Source organism: Geotrypetes seraphini, chromosome 9 (genome assembly GCF_902459505.1).
Source record: "Geotrypetes seraphini chromosome 9, aGeoSer1.1, whole genome shotgun sequence".
NCBI classification, from domain to species: Eukaryota; Metazoa; Chordata; class Amphibia; order Gymnophiona; family Dermophiidae; genus Geotrypetes; species Geotrypetes seraphini.
Window position 1 is genome coordinate 5518448 of NC_047092.1, and position 18594 is coordinate 5537041.

The following is an 18594-nucleotide window of genomic DNA, read 5'->3' on the forward strand; positions in this document are numbered from 1 at the left end:
GCACCTCTCTAAATCAGTGGTTCCCAACCAGGCCAATCGGGTTTTCAGGCTAGCCCTAATGAATATGCATGGAGCAGATTTGCATGTCTATCACTTCCATTATATGCAAATCTCTCTCATGCATATTCATTAGGGTTAGCCTGGGTTGGGGACCACAACCAGTCAACGTCTTTGGTTTCATTGGTCTGCTCTAACCTGTCAAAAGAAAAGTGGGGAAGAGGAAGGGGCAGAGCACATTTTATTTCTTTGTGATCTTATGTTTAACCCTTTCAGGACCATAAGGATCGTAGGCCAATTTTTGTGGTTTTGACGACATTTTTATGGTAAAAAGGGCTTGCAGATGCCAAAAAATTGATTTTTTTTGTGAAATATCATTATTTTTATTTAAAAATCAAACTTCTGGCTTATGGACAGTGTGGCAAGTGAATCTTCTCGTCAATCTGGCAACGACGCTAATGAATGAATGTCGGAACCAGTTTGTTTACATAAAGGCAGTATCCTATGGAATCCATACATATCAATCCCAATCAAAATTTATAGGATTTTAAAGTTATGGGACAAATATGTCCCTTGGTCCTGAAAGGGTTAAAAAAAAAAAAAACTCCTAAGACTGCAAAACATTTTCTTAAATGTTTTCTTAATGAAAATAGCTACTGAAAAACTTAAACAACCTTTTAGGAAAAAAAAGAGAGAGATCTCCCAGAGAGAAACAAATGTTCATATTTAAATAATCCAGTTCAGACCTTAATTACTGAAAATATACTGTATGCACCGTACCCACGCTGAGAACAGAAGAAATCAAGCGAAACGACTGTCCCACAGTTAAAGATCGTCAGACTCTTACGCACAGCACCAGATACTGTAAAATCCTTTCACTTGGGTGACACTGAAGTCCTTGCAGATGCCAGAAACGAAACTTTCTTTTTTTCCTCAATTGCAGTAGAAAATATGGCCATAAAAATATCTTCTCTCCTCTAGCCCGCCCTTGGGAGCACGACACAGTCGAAACGCCACGTGCCACCTTCTTGCCCGATCACTTGCCCCCAGTCTGCACCGTGGCCACTGTGGCCGGCCTCGGTCTCTGTTCTGTTCCCACCGAAGAAATGCCTGAGGAAGAGGAAGAAACGGCAGACAGAAAGCTACAGGGAGTGGACGGGGACAAACCTAGGGAAAACGCACAATATAAGTGAAAGTTACTGAGTGCAACATAACCATAGGTTCCTCTTCAGAAGGTCATTCACTGGCAAAAGACAATTCATGGAGACTAGGGAAGATCCCTCCTTACATAAGAATTTTAATCAAAATACATCCCTAGTTTTTATGATCACAATTAATCATGTGATTCAAAAAAATGGTCATTGCGATTAATCGCACAATTCAAGCTATTTTATTTGACTTCTTTCCCACTGCAGCTCCTTGTGACTCTGGTCACGTCACATAATCCTTCATTGCCCCAGGTATTAAATAAGTACCTGTATTTGATATCTAAACCACATTCATTGTAGGTACGTATATCAAATTCCATCTCCCTTCCTCCCACCCCAGATCCACAATCTCTCATGTTCTCTTCCTTTCCTTCCTCTCATCTTTCGCCAGGTCCGTTTTCTCTCTCTGTGTCTTTTCTTCCTTCCTGCCTCCCCTCCATCCATGAATACGGTTACTATACTATATTTTTCTCTGGAAAACCCCGGACACCTGGCCCCGCCCTGTTCTGCCTCTAGCCCCACCCCAACCCCACAAAGCCTCCTCTCATCTTCTAGATGAGCTCCAGCCATGTCTGGAGGGCCTGGAGCAAGCAAGGATGTTTGTGAGGTCATCCGCGCATGCTCAGAGATCCCTCCACATGAGGCTGGAGCTCGTTGGGGGCTTTCCAAAACCCTGGAAAGTCCGTCCGGGAGCCTGGTCAGTCCTCTAAAAAGAAGACAAGTCTGGGTTTTCCTGGACATCTGGTAACCCCACACATGAGCAGTGAAACAAACTTGGTGGTGAGCAGCATTAAGCTCTCCTCATGGTTGCTGTAGCCCACCACCTTGGCTATAGCTTCCAAGGTGGCCCCCCCAATTCTGCAGCTCAGTCCTCTCCCCCCCCACTTGAGGTTCAACATCAGCCCCCCTCCTCTGGTCTTCCTTAAAGGTGTTCTTCTGCTGGTCCCCTGCATTGGCAATGTTTTTATTCATTCATTCAATTTTCTATACCAACAGGCTCACAATCTATCTAGTGTACCTGGGACAATGGGGGGATTAAGTGACTTGCCCAGGGTCACAAGATGCACTGTGGGTTTGAACCCACAACCTCAGGGTGCTGAGGCTGTAGCTTTAACCACTGCACCACACTCTCTCCTGCATGTAGGCTGCCTGTTGCCTGCTCCAAACCTTTCCCTCTGGCCCATCCCACATCCTCTGACATCACTTCCTGTTACTGAATGGGTTAGAGGGAAAGCTTTGGACCAGGCCACAGGCAGTCTATGTGTAATGCTGCCAATGCCAAAAGACTACCTTTAAGGAAGATTGGTGTGGAGGGTGTAGAAAGATGCCAAGTCATACCGAGAATGCGGTTTGAGAGTGGAAGAGAGCATAAGAGATGTTTGGAGGAGACAGGAGATGCGGTAACACGATTAATTTTTTTAAAAATTGTGATTAATAACGCATTAATCACTGAGGTAACTGCGATTAACTTGCAGCTCCCAATAAAACTAGTATTTAAATTTCAAATATAATATACAGAACATAGACAGCAGAACAGTTTATGGTCACATGTTGGTTCGTTCACATCAAATCTGATATTCAAAGGAAGCCAAGGCTAGTCTGGGAGCCTTAGTTTTAGGTGAATAAAGTTAGGTGAACATTCATCCATATTTGGGTGCCTATATTTTAGACTCTAAGTTCAGACTGGGTAGTGAATTGTTTAAAAAAAAAACCACCCCTCGGAGTCCAGACAATTCTCGACCCTTCACACCAAGCTCTTTTATGAAGAAACGTACTCACACATAGTATAGTTATACTGGCTAAGAGCAGTGGCGATTTCTGGGAAGATCATGCAGCGATGGGGGCTGAACTGAATGGGAGACCTTGGTCTGCTCCTAAGACTGTGGTCCCATGGGTTTGCAGGTAAGGTTTTTCCTTTTCCCTAATTGTATTTTGAGGAGCAGCTTGGATTTTAAGAAATGGGGATGGGGGTTATCATTCAATGGATCCCAGAGACGGCGCCCCATATTATAACTGTAGCAAGAGCTTAATTTCTTCAGCTAATCTCGCTACAGTCATCCATGCTCTGGTTGTGGGGTGGTTTGGATTACTGTGATTCACTTTTAATGGGGGTTGACAAAGCAACATGTAGGTAGAGTAACAGGACTCTACTTGGCCTTAACTGGTTTGATCAGTTAACTCCACTGGTTGCCTGTGGAATCACGGCCTAAGTTTAAAGGTGGAATATTAATATTTTAAGTTCTGCAGATTCAAATTATCTTGGGGATACATTTCTATCATGTATTCCTGGTAGATCTGTGAGTTTACACAAGATAATTTGCTGTCACTTCCTTCTGTGACGTCCATAAAATGTGCCAAGAGGTGCTGATGCCTCATTACCAAATGACCAGCCGTCACTACAGATGTGTGCCACAGTTACAGGTCTTTCAAGAAGACAAAAAGTTTGGAAATCAAAGTTCACTTCCTAGATGAGAGCCTGACATAATATTTATGTATGGAGCTTTTTCAGATCTGTGATGATACGGACGGCTGTTTGTGTATGAGGTCTGTTGTTCTCCATTTTTTGCATTTATTATTTTTGGTCTTTTTGACATTTTTTTACTGGATGAATGCGAGTTTCTGCTAAACAAATCAACAGTGCGTTTGTTTTCGCCTAGTGAAGACGACGGTATCCCTGTATTTATTGGTACAGTTCCAGGGTCTGCCAGGCAAATGATAAACGGTCGTAACATCTGCATTTTCCCATCCGGTACTCACAATCTTTTCGAGTTGTTCCATCCGGAAGTGGGCTGCTGGGGCTGAGGCTTCCGGACACGCTGCCGCTATCCTGACTGCTGCCGAGATGCAATTTTCTCATATGCCTGACAACGGCCGTGGCGTTAAACGCTTGCTGGGAAGAAGCAAATTCTACATTATTTACCTAAGATTAACAGAAACAGATACTTTACAAGTTGTTCCTAACCAGAAGAGGAGAGGAAAGGTCCGATCATATTTTTCTTAATTCATTAACAAATTTGTCTCTTTAAAAATCCCAGTGTAAATATGAAGAGACCTGTATTTCCTGTAGTAGTAACGAGCTCTAGTAGCCATATCCGCTCATCAAATATCTCTCTTATCTGTACCCTTCTCCTTTACGGCCAGCTCCAGACTCCGTCCCTTCTACTTTGCTGCACAGTATTCCGGAAACAAACTGCCTGACTCGGTACATAAAGCTCCGTCTCTGGCAGTTTTCAAAGCCAGACTCAAAGCCCACTTCTTTGGAGCTGCTTCAATTCCAAACTCCAACCCACCTTCTAAGCACCAATATCTGTCTTATCGCTCCCTCTGCAATTAACCCACCTGAGCCCTGCGTATTGTTGCACCTTCTTGTCCAGTTTGTCTGTGTTGACTAGGCGGTAAGCTCTTTTGAGCAGGGACTGCCTCTTCTGTGTATAGAAATGATTAGCAGTAGTAGTATATTTGTCCAGGAGTAAACTAGACTAACTGGATTATTCAAAGACAGGGTTGTAGAACAGCTTTTCAGACCAAAATCTTAAGCTTTCTTGGGTCTTCTTTGGTCTGGAAAGCTCCTGCACGTTGCCACCTTTGGATTATCCATGCACCAGTCTAATACAGCTGGAACATTTGACTAGACCAGTGGTTCCCAAACCCTGTCCTGGGGGACCCCCAGCCAGTCGGGTTTTCAAGATATCCCTAATGAATATGCATGAGAGAGATTTGCATACCTGTCACTTCCATTATATGCAAATCTCTCTCATGCATATTCATTAGGGATATCTTGAAAACCCGACAGGCTGGGGGTCCCCCAGGACAGGGTTTGGGAACCACTGGACTAGACTATTTGGGATAGATTCTAGGCACGGCGCATAGTTGAGCTCCGCACAGAACTCAAAATTGATTAATAAGTTTAATTGGCACGGTAATTGGTCATTAAAAGCTCATTAAAATTTTTTTTAAAAAAAACAATGCGCAGAACTCTGAGAAGTGCCTACGGGCGTCTAATGATGCCTACCTCAAAAGAGGGCATGGTTAGGGCCATTGGCGTAGTGAGGGTGAGAGACGCCCAGAGCAGTGTTGCCCCGCCCACTCCTTCCCCGCTCCCTCCTGCCGCACCTGCGGGTCTCTTCCCTTCCCCCGGACCTCTTTTAACGTTCCCCCGCATGAGCAGTAACCCCAACCTGCTGCTCGAACCAACGTTGGCTCTTCCTCTGACATCACTTCCTAAGCGCGGGTCCAGGAAGTGATGTCAGAGGAAGAGCCGACACTGGTGCCAGCAGCAGGTTTGGGTTGCTGCTCGTGCTTGGAACGTTAAAAGAGGTACGGGGGAAGGGGCGCACATGCACAGTAGGGGGGTGGAGAGGAGGACAGCTGACGGTGCCCAGGACAGGCTGCCCCACCCCCCCGAGAATATGTTTGTGCGGGTAAATTAGACCAGGATATCTCGGCGCCTATCATGAAGATGCCTAGCGTTGCCAAAGCTGAGTTAGGTGCTGTTAGGTGTGATTCTGTAAATGGTGTCTAGCAGTCGACTGGCAACCGGCGCTGCTAGGCGCCATTTATAGAATCAGCCCTTTCGTGATTATACAGTATAATCTTGTTATAACGGACTCACTTATCGTTTATAGTGGACGTGGTCCGCTGGTCCCGGCCGTGCACCTTTATGAACATGCAGAAAATCACCGCATATAGCGGACTCGCATATAACGGATAATTTGGTCCCCAGAGCCGCTTTTAGCTGTAGTTTTGTTCGGCTATAACGGACACACAGGCTCCGCCTACAAGGCGCGTGGCGTGCCGGTGATATAGTAGCAAAATGCAGCCCAGAAGAAAATGACAGAGTATTTTTCTTTCCAGTACAGTACGACACAATGCTTTAGAACAGGGGTGTCCAACCTTTTGGCTTCCCTGGGCTGCATTGGCCGAAAAAAATGTTTCTGGGGCCACTCAAACGCACAAACGCTGCAGCAAGACAGAGAAGGGAGCCAGCAAGACGATAAACACCCGGAGGCAGCAGAGGAAAACACTGCATCGCCCTTGACCGGGGCTGCACAAAATACTTCACGGGGCCGCAGGTTGGACACCCCTGCTTTAGAACATCTTTTAGGGTTCTGGTTTTGCAATTGTTTCATGCCATACCAGTGTTTTGCTGAGTTTTTTTCTTGATGTTGCTGATATGGTTGTACAGTGACTGTTGTTCATTGATTGAACGTTGTTTCAAGTTGACCTAAATAAAGTTTTTAAAAAATGCAACTCTGGATATAACGGACTGTTTTGCCAGGACCCTTGAAGTCCGTTATAACGAGATTATACTGTACTTGTAAGTGCTTAAGCAAACCTATTAATCGCATTTCACCGCCACATTCACATTTTTTTCAAATGTCTGCGTCAGATATTTTAACTCATGAACCCTTGCGGTTATTCTGGCAAAAGTGCAGCACGAATCTCTCAGGAGATCAAAGTGCTTAAGTCATATTTTAATACACAGAAGAAACTCTGCTTACCCTCCACTTGCTTTTAGCGAAGTTCTTCCGGATTTGAGCGCTGACCGACTCGTGAATATTTTTGCACAGCGCTGTATCACCAGCAATCCTGAAACGGGGGAAAAATGACACTTCAGGCCGTTCTGCAGTGCATTTGGTTTCTGCAAATTCTGCACAAGCCGCGAGATATTTTTCAGGCATTGTTCTGGCTCTCTGAGTTCGTTTTGGAATCAGCCATGGTTTTTCTTTTAAGAATCTATCACATGCCTGACTGTTTTATATTGTTTTTTTATGGTTTTTTTTTAAAAACACCATTTAAAACTTATTGTAGAACCATCTAGTCACTACAAAATCTAGCGTGTGCCTTTAGAAGATGATTGAAAGGGTTGGCCACAGAGCCTTCACCTCTACGCCACCTGTTCAGATCCCAGCTCAGAAGTGCTTATACGATGGTTCCCTGTTAGACTCTTGTGAATTCATGAATTCTGCTACACACTTTGGCCTAGATTCACTAAACCAGGGGTGTCCAATGTCGGTCCTCGAGGGCCGCAATCCATTTGGGTTTTCAGGATTTCCCCAATGAATATGCATGAGATCTATTAGCATACAATGAAAGCAGTGCATGCAAATAGATCTCATGAATATTCATTGGGGAAATCTTGAAAACCCGACTGGACTGCGGCCCTCGAGGACCGACATTGGACACCCCTGCACTAAACTCAACGATCGTGTCCCGACCGGTTTGCGATTGTTCCCCGACCCACTAACCTTCTGCCCGATCAATCTCCCACCCGATCCAATCAGCCCATGCGAATGAGGGGAAATGGCATACATAAGTAGGAAGCCATCGATTCACTAAGCAGAAGAAGAAACACTGATTGGGTTTGCCGATCCGAAATGAAGCGACTGCGAGGACTAGTCGCTTACTGTCCTTGCCGACTCTCCTGCTCTCTGCCGCCCTGAAATCCCACTATCGAGGTTCCAAAACAACCCTCAAAATAAAAAATAACTGTACATATGCATATGAACTCTCTTTTTATATATTCTGCAAAAAGCACAGTGCGAGCCCATGGTTTTAACCCGCGCTTCTAACCGTGGTTTTAAAGCTTGTTCTGTTCCATAATCTGGCTGCACAAATTGAAATGATCTCTTTTAAAATGTCCACTCGTAGGGCCACCCTTCCCCCTTTATTTTGACCTCGCTTGTGCGAAGATCAACCGCATGCGCAAATCGCCTCTACAACCAACAAGGATAATCTGCGCATGCGTCTCGATCGCTGTAGGGTGTGCGTCCAATCAGATCATTTGCATGAAGAATCTGTAGTGAATCATATCGGCAAAACTCGGCCAAGAATTGCCCAACAACGATTCAGTTTAGTGAATCTAGGCCTTTGTCACTTTCTTCCGAGAAGAAGAGGCATAAGCTTACCATGGCCAGATAATAGAACGCAGTACGTGTGAATAGGTTTCAAATAAAGGAAAATCATTCCATCAACCTGTGCTCTGTTTTTGCAGTGTTCATTTACAGAATTATAACATAACAGTCCACTTGTATACCACAATCACCTTGCAGCTCTGTGCGGTTCACAAAAGTGAAGAAGATTGCGCTTATACAGAGATATTACAGTTTAGCTGCTAAAAGTTTTTCTTAAAAAGGTAAGTTTTTAACAATTTCCTGAAATTTAAATAAGAGTAAGAATTGGAGATCAGCTTACTAAAACTCTTGACCCAAAGAGCAGCCTGATAAGCCATAATTCTGTTAAGAAATCTCTTATATAAACAACCCTTTTTCTGAGGGAAATGCCAAAAAATCTAAATTCTCGAGCAAAGCATCTTCTGTTTACAAAGAAACTAGATCAAGTGACTTGAATGTGACCTACTGCAACAGCTGTCATGACTGCCAATAGCCTCAAGGGGGGGCAGTAGGTACAGCTGCGCTATCAGTAGTCTGGTAAAGTGCTGCCCGATTCAGGGAGCAATTTTTTAATTCGATTTGGCCTATTGAATTGGCAATTCGATTCACTTTTCCTGCCCAATAGGGTATTTTTTTTCAAATGTCCTGGCTTTGGTTTATTTTGTAACCTCTTTCACCCACCCCAGCCCCCTTTGCCTTCTCCAGATCCCATGCCAGCGCTGTAGTGTAAACAAAATAAACAAAAAAGACTTTTCCTCTCTCTGTTAGGTCCTAGCTCACATTCGCTGTCTAACACCAGCTCTCGCAGGATATACATTTCAAATCTGACATACTAAAATCACAAAATAGAAAACAAAATTATTTTTTCTACTTTTTATCGTCTGGTCATTTTATTATTCAAATCATGTTGGTCCAAGGCTCTGGTTTCTGTTTGTCTTTTGATAACTCGCTCGCCAGGGTCTCCTGCCAATTTGACATTTTCTTCTTTCTCTGTGCTCAGAATCCATCTTCCCTTCCACTGCCATATCCAACATTTCTTTCCCACTGTTTACCATCTCTGTATTTCTCTCTCCCTGCCTTGTGCCCTGGGTCAAACCTCTCTATTCCCCTCCATGCAGCATCTCTCCCTTCCTACCTCTGTTACATCTTTCTCTTCCTCTCCTCCATCCCATCTCCACCAATTCTTCCTCTATCCTCTCCTCTCTCTCCCCATGTTCCTCCCTCCTAATCCCCTGCGCAGCAGCTTTCCATCCCACCTATTCCCCTATGTGGCACCTACCAACTGACCCCCCTACCCTTCTTCAGGCCTTCTAATGTAACAGCAGCAGTGGTGGTGACCAGGCTTGGCAGATGCAGTGCGGTGAACAGACTTCTCCTGGCCTGCCCACCAGGGCTTCCTTTTGCTGCGTCATCAGTGATGTCACCAGTGACATGGCAGAGGGAAGGCCCTGGCGGGACAGGCCAGGAGAAGCCTGTTCACCACACTGCCTCTGCCAAGCCCGGTTACCGTCACCGCTGCTGCTACTTTAGGAGGCCTAGAGATATGTCAGGAGTAAGGACTTGGTGAATCTGATTTAATTTTTTTTTTTTTTTTGGGGGGGGGAAAGTGAATCGGGCAGCACTTGCCTGGTAGCATGGCAGCTGTCATAAGTAGTTCCATGGTGCTGGTCTCCCCATTGTTCAATCTCCCCTCCAGACACCCTCAACATCCCAAAATCAGATCCCTCCTCCTAACACTCCATGACGTCTGATTCCCCCAATGTCCCACTGACAGTCCCTCAGTATCTGATCTCCCCAACACACTCCATTGCTCCTCTTCTCCTCAGCCTCCAGGTCCTTTCATCTGCTTCTTAACCCCTACAAGACTTTGCATTAAAACATAACTAAAATTTTCTAGTTTACTGGATCACATAATCCCTCCATGGTATCCACTCTATTACAAATCTTCATGTCATTCACAAAAAAGGCAAACTTACCCTTCCAACCCTTTAGTGATATCATTCATGAAGCTATTGAGGAAAATGATCACATGCAAATAGCCAGACCTCTATGAGTGAGAACAGAGAGATATCCTTAACTATAATAGTATAAGCAGAGGTTTACCCACTGAACTAAATGGCCCAAATGGTCTTTATCTGCCAACAGACTAGATATCACTCTCTATGCCAGGGGTAGGGAACTCTGGTCCTCAAGAGCCGTATTCCAGTCAGGTTTTTAGGATTTCCCCAATGAATATGCATTGAAACCAGTGCATGCAAATAGATCTCATGCATATTCATTGGGGAAATCCTGAAAACCCGAATGGAATACGGCTCTCAAGGACCGGAGTTCCCTACCCCTGCTCTATGCTATTATCTATCTAGGATAACTGAAAGGAAATAAACATGTTTCTTTCTTGTTAAAATCTCTTTCTATTAAAGAAAAGATTTACTAGGCTGACTTGATAACTCAATGAGCAGGGACCTAGATTTGATTTCTAGGTTGGGTCATCTGCTTCCTTGGCCAGCCAGGACTGCTAAAGCTGCCAAGGTAATTCCAATAATTAGTCAGATTTAAGGTCAATGTTTGCAGGGTTCTGGATGTTGTTCTGGTCAGGCTCTCTTGTTTAATGACTAGGCTTAGTTGGGAAAGAACAGACAAAAAGCTTATGCTATCCTCTCCCAGCTTTAGTTCTGACTGAGCTGGAGAATATGTTGGGTTATAAAAATAAAACAAAGGAAAAGCATTTAGGAGGCCATCTTGTTTTCTCTTGGGCGATTCTTAACTTACAGCTTTAATTTTCCAAGGATCACCTTGGTTAGCTGCCATTGACTCGTGTTTGAGTCCTAGCGACTTGATGAATTACAGATGTAAAAAGAAATCGGTTTTGTGCTAGTCTGGTAAGATCCATGGTTGTTTTTAACATGTCCAGACATTTGTTTGTAGGATGCCCTCTTCACCTGGTTCCTTCGATCTTCCCAAACATGATGTCCTTCTCCAATGATCTTTCTCTTCTGACGGTATGACCAAACCAAGACAGTCATTACTTCATCATTTGGGCCTTGAGTGACATAGCTGGTTTGATTTCTTCCAGAATTAATTTGTTAGTTCTTCTAGCGGTCCACGGCACACACAAAATCCTTCTCCAGCATCAAAGCTCAAATGATCTTCTTTCTGTCTTGTTTTCCGTAGTGTCCAGCTTTCACATCTATAATTGACCACTGAGAAGATGAGTGCGTGGACAAGTCTGATCTTCGTTTGGAGTGTTATTTCCTTGACTTTGAATACGTTGTCAAGAGCCTTCATTGAAGAACTTCGCCGTTTGCAAATTATACAAAATACTGCAATCAAACTCATTTACAAAATAGGTAAATTCGAACACGTCACCCCGCTTCTCAAAGAGGCTCATTGGCTCCCTGTCTCACACCGTATAATTTATAAAATCTTACTGCTCTCTTTTAAAATCAAACTTTCTCATCTGCCCTTATTTCTCGACAAATTACTAATACCTCAAAGTTCTCCCCATTCCTTACGATCTACTGACCAAAAACTCCTTTTCATTCCATCCCTAAAAGAATCATACTATACAAGGAAAACTAATTTTGCTATAACTGCCCCTACATTATGGAATTCTCTTCCTCAATATCTCCGGGACGAAATTCATCTACTTAAATTTAAAACTAATCTTAAAACTTTCCTATTTCAGGATGCCTTTAACAAATCCTAATCTTTTTCTATATCTACTTACTTACTCATCTTCGTCCTAAAAGCTCAGCGCATATCTATTATACCATGCACCCTTATCCTTCATGTCCTATCCCTTCCCTCTATCTCATTTCTTCTAATATTATGTAACTTTTTCCTTCCTTCCCATTTATCCTCACGGTCATGTTTGTCAATATATGTCTAATATGTTTTCACTAATTTTTCTAACACTTCATTATCTAGTTCCTACTCTCCTATTTTAAATTTTTTATTATTGTTAACCGGTCAGATATTTGTTTTATGATCGGGATATTAAAAATCAATAAACTTGAAACTTGAAACTTGACCAAGTGCTATTCTGTGGAGTATTTCTTCCCTGCTAGTTGCTTCTTTGTTTACGAAAAGAGCCCGGGACCTCTTAAAACCTCCCAGAAAAATGAAAATCTTTGCAGTGGTAGTCTTTTCTCTCACGCGGCTATTAAAATGCATACCCTCGTAGAAAACTAGTGCAAACTCGCAGTCAGGAAATGAGCTTGAGAAAAAGAGCTTACTCAAGCATCCTGTACAGCACGTAGAGTTCCAACAAAACACCAAAGGACTCAACAAAAATGTCACTCATCAATCATTTACGCCACCTAAAGGCTTAGCCATTTGAAATTTGATCAGTGTTCTTGTTACACAGCATTCCCTGAAGACTGCTCAGCTTCAGTTTAAAGAGGGGGGGGGGGGGGAATACATTGTTAAATTGTGTCTTTCCAAGTCATGACAAGCTAAGGCAACCTGTAGACATACTGTGAAGCTAAAAAACACAAGAGAAGAGAGGGTGCATAGGAAAAACACCTCCTGGAGACATATTTGATGTTTCATCACTTAGGGCTCCTTTTACAAAGCTGCAATAGCATTTTTAGCGCATGCAGAATTTTAGTGCACGCTAAACGGCTAGAACTAACGCCAGCTCAATGCTGGCGTTAGCGTCTAGCGTGCGGGGCGATTTAGCCAGCTTGATTACTGCAATATTGCCTATTTGGCAATTTCCCGGAAGAATATACGACGATTGCGAATAGTACAAAATGCGGCAGTAAGGCTGATTTTTAGGTTGAAGAAATACGATCACGAAACACCCTCCTATCGAGTACCTATGGAGTACCTATCGAGAAGAAAGACTAAAGAAATTGCGGCTGTACTCACTTGAGGAAAGAAGAGAACGGGGAGATATGATTGAAATGTATAAGTACATCACGGGACACATCGAGACAGAAGAGGATATCTTCTGGCTCATGGGACCCTCGACCACCAGAGGGCATCCACTGAAAGTCAGGGGAGGGAAGTTTCATGGCGACTCCAGGAAGTACTTCTTCACCGAAAGAGTAGTGGATCATTGGAACAGACTCCCACTCCAGGTGATAAAGGCCAGCAGCTTGACGGATTTTAAGAGAAAATGGGATATTCATGTGGGATCATTAAGGGAGTAAACTCAGGGGGGAGGGATACTTGGAATGGGCAGACTTGGTGGGCTATAGCCCTTTTCTGCCGCTTTTTTCTATGTTTCTACCGGAGGCACGGGTAAAGTTTAAGTTTGGTTGCTTCTGTTTTAAGGCTTTGTTTGGTTTAGCTCACAAATATTTAATTGAGCTTTTCTCTTTTGCAACCAACAGACATAAGAGAAACTCACATCTGAATTTTGTTTTTCCGCCTCTTAGAGGATGTAAACGTAGGGCTTGTTTTACAAAGCCACGCTAGCGGCTGCTGCGCGGTAACGGCCCCGAAGCCCATAGCGATTTGAAAGGGCTTCAGGGCTGTTGTCATGCGGCAGCTGCTAACACAGCTTTGTGAAACAGGCCATTAAAAAACATCATCAAAATCTTTTTTCATATCAAGCAGCGTTATGGGGTCAGGATTTAGAACAATTGCTTTTGCTTACTGACACTTATGGGGAATTTAGGAGACATCGAAAAACGGTGATCGCGCGCCAGACGCCAGCGCACCAACAATCCAGCGCCGACAATTTGGCGCAAGACAAAAGTGCGTGGGGGGGAAAATAATTTTTAAAGAGCTCCGACTGGGGGTTTGGGGTGGCAACCCCCCCCCACTTTATTGGTTAGTGTTCGCGCTGCCGTTGCGGAGGGGAGGTGTGGGGGTGAAACCCCCACATTATAGAGAAAATGGAACTTTTCCCGAAAAAAATCAGAAAAAGTTCTGTTTTCTCTATAATGCAAGTTTCCAACCCCCTGAACCCCAGTCCAACAGCAGCGCGAACACTAACCAATAAAGTGGGGGGGGGGTTGCCACCCCAAACCCCCTGTCAGAGCTCTTTAAATATTACTTTTTCCCCCACGCGCTTCTGTCTTGTGCCAAATTGTTGGCACTGGATTGCCAGCGCGCTGGCGTCTTGCATGCCACTGACTATGAACCTCGAAAAACATTTCTGTTGTCCAAGTATTTAGGCAGCTAATTCGAAAAAATGTTATTATGCACTAGTTTGATCATTTTAGTGGCTCTAATTATTGGCTTTTAACTTTTTTAGTTCTATTCAACTTCTTTTATTGGTTTTTTTTTAACTATTGTAAACCGCACGAACATGCACGAAATTCTAATACCACACATACTCATTTCCAAAACTGCAAAACATCCGTCTTGTTTTTCGGAAATGGATGTAGGGCTGTTTCTATAAAGGACACCGAACTCAGCCCCCCCCCTCCTTTTACTAAACCGTGATAGCGGTTATTAGCGCAGTGAGCCGTGCTGAATACTCTGCGCTGCTCCCGACGCTCAGTTTAGTAAAAGGGAGCTTTAATTGGCAAAATACCCTTAACTGCCTCATTAATTTGTTTAAAATAATTTAATTGGGTGATAGACGCCTATCTGATTCTCTAAAATATAGGCACCTTTCGCAATGCGCTTAATGGTGCTTCTATGGGCGGAGTGTTGAGTTAGGTGCAGCTAAGCGTGATTCTCTAAAGTCTCAAGCGCCTGAAATGTAAACGAAACTAAACTAAACCTTAGGCTTATAGACCGCGTCTTCTCTATAACAGTAGAGCTCGGCACGGTTCATAGACAACGGCGCGAAAGACAAAAGCGTGCGCCGACAATTGAGCACAGTGCGCGCTGCCGTGCCGCTCTAAATTACAGTTTTTAGGCGCTCCGACGGGGGTTTTTGTTGGGGAACCCCCCCAGTTTACTTAATAGACATCGCGCCGGCGTTATGGGGGGTTTGGGGGTTGTAACCCTCCACATTTTACTGTAAACTGAACTTTTTCCCTAAAAACAGGGAAAAAATGAAGTTTTCAGTAAAATGTGGGGGGTTACAACCCCCCACACCCCCCACAACGCGGCGCGATGTCTATTAAGTAAAGTGAGGGGGTTCCCCCCAACGCCCCCCCGTCGGAGCACTAAAAACAGTAATTTAGAGCGGCACGGTGGCGCGCACTGCGCTCAATTGTCTGGCCGCGCCTTTATCCCGGCGCGCTTTTGACCTGACACCGCTCGGCACAGTTTACAAGAAATCAGAAAGGAGAACAGATACAATATGGATCTGGAATAGTATGGAGAGGAGCGGAAAATACTCTGAAAATAGCCAGGTTGTCATATGTTTTCGAAATGGTTGGAAAGAGCCCAGATCGCGCAGTTGAATAGGAAAATTATTCTACAACTCAGTAATTTTAAATGGAGGCCTTTTTACATAGGCAGCACTAGCCGTGATTCTGTAAACAGTACCTAAGCGTGACTGACACACGGCTGGCCGATTTAGACACCGTTTAAAGAATCAGCCTCTGCTGTGTGTCTATCTTTTTGAGAAACCCCAAAAACACTGTGAAGCGATGATGCTTCTGAAATGGACTTTATTGAAAATGAAAAAGTTCCAAAAGTCTACTTAAGCAATCCACATAAAAGTAAAATAATCCACATAAAAACCTTTTATGTGGATTGCTTAAGTAGACTTTTGGAACTTTTGCATTTTCAATAAAGTCCATTTCAGGAACATCGTCACTCCACAGTGTTTTTTGGTTTCTCTTGGATTTTCTTCTCTGTGGATCTCCTAGGGCAGGGGTAGGCAATTCCAGTCCTCGAGAGCCGGAGCCAGGTCAGGTTTTCAGCATATCCACAATGAATATGTATGAGATGGATTTGCATGCACTGCCTCCTTGAGATGCAAATCTACCTCATGCATATTTATTGTGGATATCCTGAAAACCTGACCTGGCTCCGGCTCTCGAGGACCGGAATTGCCTACCCCTGTCCTAGGGTCAATTTTTTTGTTTTGGTTCTATCTTTTTGAACCATGTTGTAAAAAAAACATGTCGAAAAGAAAAACATTACAAGTATATACTTGATTGTTTATTTGAAAATTGATAAATAAAATGAAAAGAAAAACATACGTGCCAGATCCTGCGGGTGGGGAATATATCATTTTGGATAGGCTGCACAGGCCACCCCAGAGGTCACAAAAGGCTGCCATTGGTTCATGGGCCTGCAATGAAGACCACTGACCTATAGGATTAGTCCTTGTGATAATGTCCTTCCTAATGTATACATCATGGGTGCAATTCTATCAATTGGCATCTCCATTTAAGTGTACCGTCAGAGAATCCTGGTAAAAGTTTAGCATGGATGTGCGAGTGTTAACGTAGATGGGGACTGCCTTGAAAAAGCCAACTTGGCAAAACATGTCGGCAGAAAACGGAAGAAAAAAAGAGAAGTGCGGTGCTTTAGTTAAGAGTGGTTAAGAATGTTTATTTAATTTATGAAAACACATTGCCAAAAATTAATTTAAAAAATATATAAAATTCCTAGCTATCAGTTTAAGGATCGTAGGAGAATTTAGCAGCTCTTAAGAACATAAGAAGTTGCCTCCACTGGGTCAGACCAGAGAACCATCACGCCCAGCGGTCCGCTCCCGCGGTGGCCCATCAGGCCTATGACCTGTGAAGTGGTCTCTGACTATTCCTATAACCTACCTCTACTTCTATCTGTACCCCTCAATCCCCTTATCTTTTAGGAATAAACCTTCCTTGAACCCCTGTAGCGTGCTCTGGCCTATCACAACCTCCGGAAGCGCGTTCCATGTGTCCACCACCCTCTGGGTAAAAAAGAACTTCCTAGCGTTTGTTCTAAACCTGTCCCCTTTCAATTTCTCCGAGTGCCCCCTTGTATTTGTGGTTGAAGATTACTGCGACTATCTGATTATCCTTAAAGCTTAGTCAATACATGAAATAAACATATATATGAAAAGTATAAAGATTGCACATTTCAAGTATTGGTGGTTGAAAACATTGGTGCAATTAAAATACATACTAGCCAGATTGTTTGTATTTCAAACTTGCACAACTAACATGACAAAAGCAAATTTCTACACAACTACAAGCTCACCTCACACATCCCCCAAGCTGTGCCGGGAACAAGACTGAGAATATTTCAAACAGGAACAGAGAGGGTCCCTACAAACCATTGCCTAGGCCCACACAGAGCAAAAGGCCACAGACTTCATGTTTCCGAAACCTTCCTAGCTCAGTGCAAACTTGCTCACCAGGGATGCCGTGAAGCTTGTTCACACGTGTATCTTTTATTTGGGTCCTTCTCCATCAAATGCTGAATAAAATCTTTAGCTGTTAAAAAGAGGAACCATATGTTTAAAATGTTTCCTTAGTAGCAAAAGCACTCAGTATCAATTCGCTGGTTCATTGGTTATAAAGTCAAAATAAAATAAATCAGAAATAAAACACGCATTATACAAATCATAACAAAGTCAATACAACAACATAAGTACGATAATCATGAAACAATTACATCATACAATTAGCTTAATAGAAGACAGAGAGAAAAATGGCGTTTCAAGTTCTGTAACCTACAACTGGATCTTGGAACAACTGGCTTTTTTCTGCAATATTCTAATCTTCCCAAAGTGGACAAAGCATCTTTCTTTTACCAAGAACAATCAAAAGGGCTTAGGCACGCACCAACCATGAAATGCCTACATTTGGGCTGTAGTTTGGTATTGCAAATCCCACACTTTCATGAACTTCATTAGACTGACAGATGAGTCTTCCATCATGTGAGCAACGCACCGCATATCACCAGAGTACGGCGCAGTGGTTAGAGCTACAGCCACAGCACCCTTAGGTTGTGGGTTCAAACCCAAACTGCTCCTTGTGACCTGGGGCAAGTCTCTTAATCCCCCCATTGCCCCAGATTGCGAGTCCACCGGGACAGACAGAGAAAAATGCTTGAGGACCTGAATAAATTCATGTAAACCATTTTGAGCTCCCCTGGGAGAACGGGGTATAGAAAATTGAATAAATAAATGGTGTGATAAGCAGAGCTGGTATTGTGACATCATAATGCCTCATTCCACCAATAAGAGCCAACCTCATCAGTGATGTCACAATGGCTGGATTGTCCTAGACTTGGCTCACTTCTGATATTCTACTGGAGGAGAGTGTGGCGTAGTAGTTAAAGCTTCAGCCTCAGCACCCTGAGGTTGTGGGTTCAAACCCACACTGCTCCTTATGACCCTGGGCAAGTCACTTAATCCCCCCATTGCCCCAGATTGTGAGTCCACCGGGACAGACAGGGAAAAATGCTTGAGGACCTGAATAAATTCATGTAAACCCTTCTGAGCTCCCCTGGGAGAAGAGTAGAGAAAATGGAATAAATAACCCATGTCATACCTGAGTCAGATATATCATCCCAGTAGGGAGAATCAAATTCATATTCTGCTCTAAGAATCTGTTCAAAGAGTTTAGAGTCATTTTCATCATAAAAGGGAGGGTAGCCACAGAGTCTGCAAGAAAAGCAAAACAACGCTGTGAGTCTAA

General features: G+C 43.6%; 1 protein-coding gene across 3 annotated transcripts in view; it reads right to left on the minus strand.

Moving 5' to 3' along the window:
* Positions 1–697: 697 nt before the first annotated feature.
* Positions 698–18594, minus strand: part of CAMK1D (calcium/calmodulin dependent protein kinase ID) — a 281869-nt gene continuing 263972 nt past the window's right edge. For 2 of the 3 annotated variants that reach the window (XM_033959170.1, XM_033959168.1), the window contains 5 exons: positions 18448–18560; positions 17307–17385; positions 6707–6794; positions 3963–4095; positions 698–1164 (listed from right to left, as the gene is read on the minus strand). In XM_033959170.1, the coding sequence (XP_033815061.1) occupies positions 1034–1164; positions 3963–4095; positions 6707–6794; positions 17307–17385; positions 18448–18560 (544 nt within the window). In that variant the 3' untranslated portion in view covers positions 698–1033. The remainder of the gene's footprint in view (positions 1165–3962; positions 4096–6706; positions 6795–17306; positions 17386–18447; positions 18561–18594) is intronic. The other variant, XM_033959169.1, reaches the window with a different exon arrangement.